The 3,225-nt window shown below is 43.8% G+C and overlaps 1 protein-coding gene across 1 annotated transcript in view; it reads left to right on the forward strand.

Moving 5' to 3' along the window:
- The window catches only part of LOC110436423, a 28,535-nt gene continuing 25,636 nt past the window's right edge, over window positions 327-3,225 (forward strand). Inside the window, exon 1 of the mRNA XM_021463520.1 lies at window positions 327-424. Within this exon, the coding sequence (XP_021319195.1) occupies window positions 327-424 (98 nt within the window). The remainder of the gene's footprint in view (window positions 425-3,225) is intronic.

Here is a 3,225-nt window from a genome sequence, read left to right on the forward strand (position 1 = left end):
AAGCCAACCGCTTGTACAAATGGTTTCTACAGGCGGTTGGCTAAGCCAACCGCCAGTACTAATGCCACCCTATATAACCCTGACTCTTCTCCGCCCGAAAATTTTCTAAGTCCTGGCGCCCTGTTCATTCAGACAAAAGGTACGCCGTCAGGCTGTCGGTTTTTTCCGCCGCCGTCGCACGCTAGCTCTGCCCGCCGTTGCGACGCCTCGGAGCCCTTCGACGTCTTCGCGCGAGGTAAGCTCCTCTGCTCTAGGTGGCCAGCCAAGGAGAGAAGTGAACGGGGGATAGAGGCGGGCGGCGGCGGTGCGAGGCGGGTGCGGCTGCGATGGTGCGGCTGCGGCGGCGGCTGGTGCGAGGCGGGTGCGGGTGCGGCTACGGCAGCGGCGGGTGGTGGGTGCGGGTGCGGGTGCGGCAGCGGCAGCGGTAGGTGGTGGGTGCGGCTTCGGCGCTGGCGAGTGCGGCTGCGGCGGCAAGTGCGGTGGGAGAGAGAGGGCCGGCCGAGGTAGGGGACGACCCGACCATGGGCCCCGCCTGGCAGAGCCGCCGTGGGCCGGCTCAAAGCCGGCCCAGTGAGGGAGAAGTGAGATTTGAGTTTTTTTATATATATATTTAATAATTCATATATGTATGATGTAATGAAATATGTGTATGTCTATTTAATAATATATGTATTCCATTATTTAATTATTTATATATGTCTTATATCTTTAATTCTTTATATATATATTTAATAATTCATATATGTATGATGTAATGAAATATTTGTATGTCTATTCAATAATATATGTATTCAATTATTTAATTATTTATATATGTCTTATATCTTTAATTCTTTATATATATTTAATAATTCATATATGTATGATGTAATGAAATATGTGTATGTCTATTTAATAATATATGTATTCAATTATTTAATTATTTATATATGTCTTATATCTTTAATTCTTTATATATATATTTAATAATTCATATATGTATGATGTATAAATAAGTTATGGATTTAACTTGCATAGGGCATGATAAATGGTTTATAATTGTAAATAAAAATGTAAAAATAAAAAATATTATTCCAGTACAATTCTATGATATTGTTGTATCAGTTTTATATATAATATGGTCATGTGTTTGAAAATGTAAAAATGATTTGTGCATTTAATCTTGCTCTCACATGATTAATTGCAATGTTAATTTCTCTTTTTCATAGAGATTGCTATGTTTATTCAAATGCAATGAAATTTCTGTAGTAGACTATGGATAGTATGTAGAAGCTACTGTAATTTTTGTAGAATTTACTGTGCACTTTATGTGATTGAAGAAAGTATGATTTGCGCATGTGATTGAATCAATAAATATTAGTGTATGTAATATTAGTGTATATACCCCAGGATACATAAATTTAATTTTATGCATAAATTACATAGATTTCTGCGATGAGTTCTCCGCACAAGGACGAAGCACTGCAGTCCCAACCCACGGAGCAAGTAGAAGGGTCAACTGACCCTATCGAACAAGCTCGTGAGGTTAGAAACAAGTAGAAACGGGCGAAGCATCAGGTTCGTCCTATGAACAAGAAGCTAGCGACGACATGGAGCCTCCAGAAGTGAGGAAGACTCGTCGTGAATTGGCACGTGACCCCGATTACAATCCAGAAGCCGATGAGGTAAATTAGAGACATTCACGATTTCATATAATTAAATGATTTCTATTCATAGTTCCTACATATAAACACGCCCATGATTCACATGTCTATACTCAGGAGGCAATGTCTCAGTTTAGAGAGATGATGTCTCAGGAGGAAGTGGCACACGAAGACGCACCGGAACCGACGACAGGAATGACGAGCCCTGAGAGGCCAAGTCAGTCTAGGAAAAGGAAGCGACAAGGTTTGAAACGAGGCGAGAGAGGGTTGAACCAATTTCCAGATGACACATATGCCATCACAGATGTGAGCCCTACCGGACAGCCCCTAGCTCCAGAGGAGGCCCTACCCAAATACAGGAACGCAATTGGTTTCTGTGTGAGGGACTTTCTTGATATCACAGTTAAGAACTGGGCCGGTGTGTCGAATAATCACAAGATCAAAATTTGGGATAAGATTAAGACTAGGTTCCAGTTTCCTAGGAATGTGCCAGAAGATTTAGTGAAGGCATATACAATGAAGCAATGCGCGGTTAGTTTCCAAAATTGGAGGTCGGAGATGAATGTCAAGTATGCAAAGATAGGGATGGATCCGACATCCAAATACAATATTACTAAAGGGCAGTGGGCTGTTTTTCTAGAGCAAAGGAATGACCCTAACTTCTTAGCTCGGAGTGAAGCCAACTCCCAGCTCGCAAAGAGGAACAAGTACCACCACCATCTAGGCACAGGTGGTTACCGGCACCAAGTTCCTAAATGGAGGCAAGAAGAGGCTGCGAAGAAGGCAGCAGGGTTGCCAGTGTTGTCCGAGCAAGTTGGTGAAAGGTCCGCGAATTGGATCCGTGCTCGGAAACCAAAGGAAACCGAGACGGGTGTGTCCTTTGAAGACCCAATGCTTGATGAAGCAATGAAGAGCATCTTTGCTGTGGCAGGCATGCAGCAGGAAGGCAAGTTTACACCACGAAGGGAGAGGGACATCCTTAGTGTTGGCCTCGGTAACCCCGAGCATCCTGGCCATGTTCGAGGCATCTCATCCAAAGAAGGATGGAAGGATGGATTCGGCCCTCAATGGGCAAATGAGTATAAGAAACGTGATCGGTACAAGGATCAAATGGAAAATTATTTTCAGGAAGAGGCTAGGAAAGACTTCCAAGATATGATGGAGAAGTTGCTAGAAAATCCTCCTCCTGAGTTGATGCAGAAACTAGCAAGTGCCATGTCAAATGCAGCTACCCAAATGAGCACTCAAGCTCCCCAAATGCAGCTAGTCCCAGTGGTGTCGCAACCATTGGTGGCATCAAGTGAAACAATCATTCCAAGCAGTGTCGTATCTACGGCAAATAAGGATCACTATCCAGTTGACGACATTGTTAGTTCTACACCTTGCTCCCTTGTCATAAGATATGGGATTAACAATCATCGTACAAGGGAAGTAGCCACGGGCAAAGCGATCCCAGGAGGACCTAAATACCATGGTGCTGACATCCCTAAAGACTACTGCAGAGTAGAGGTATCAACCGTGGTCCAAGATATGAGGACGAGATTCTAGACATCCCCTGGTCCGAGGACATTGTGAAACTGGG

This window comes from Sorghum bicolor, chromosome 6 (assembly GCF_000003195.3).
Source record: "Sorghum bicolor cultivar BTx623 chromosome 6, Sorghum_bicolor_NCBIv3, whole genome shotgun sequence".
NCBI classification, from domain to species: domain Eukaryota; kingdom Viridiplantae; phylum Streptophyta; class Magnoliopsida; order Poales; family Poaceae; genus Sorghum; species Sorghum bicolor.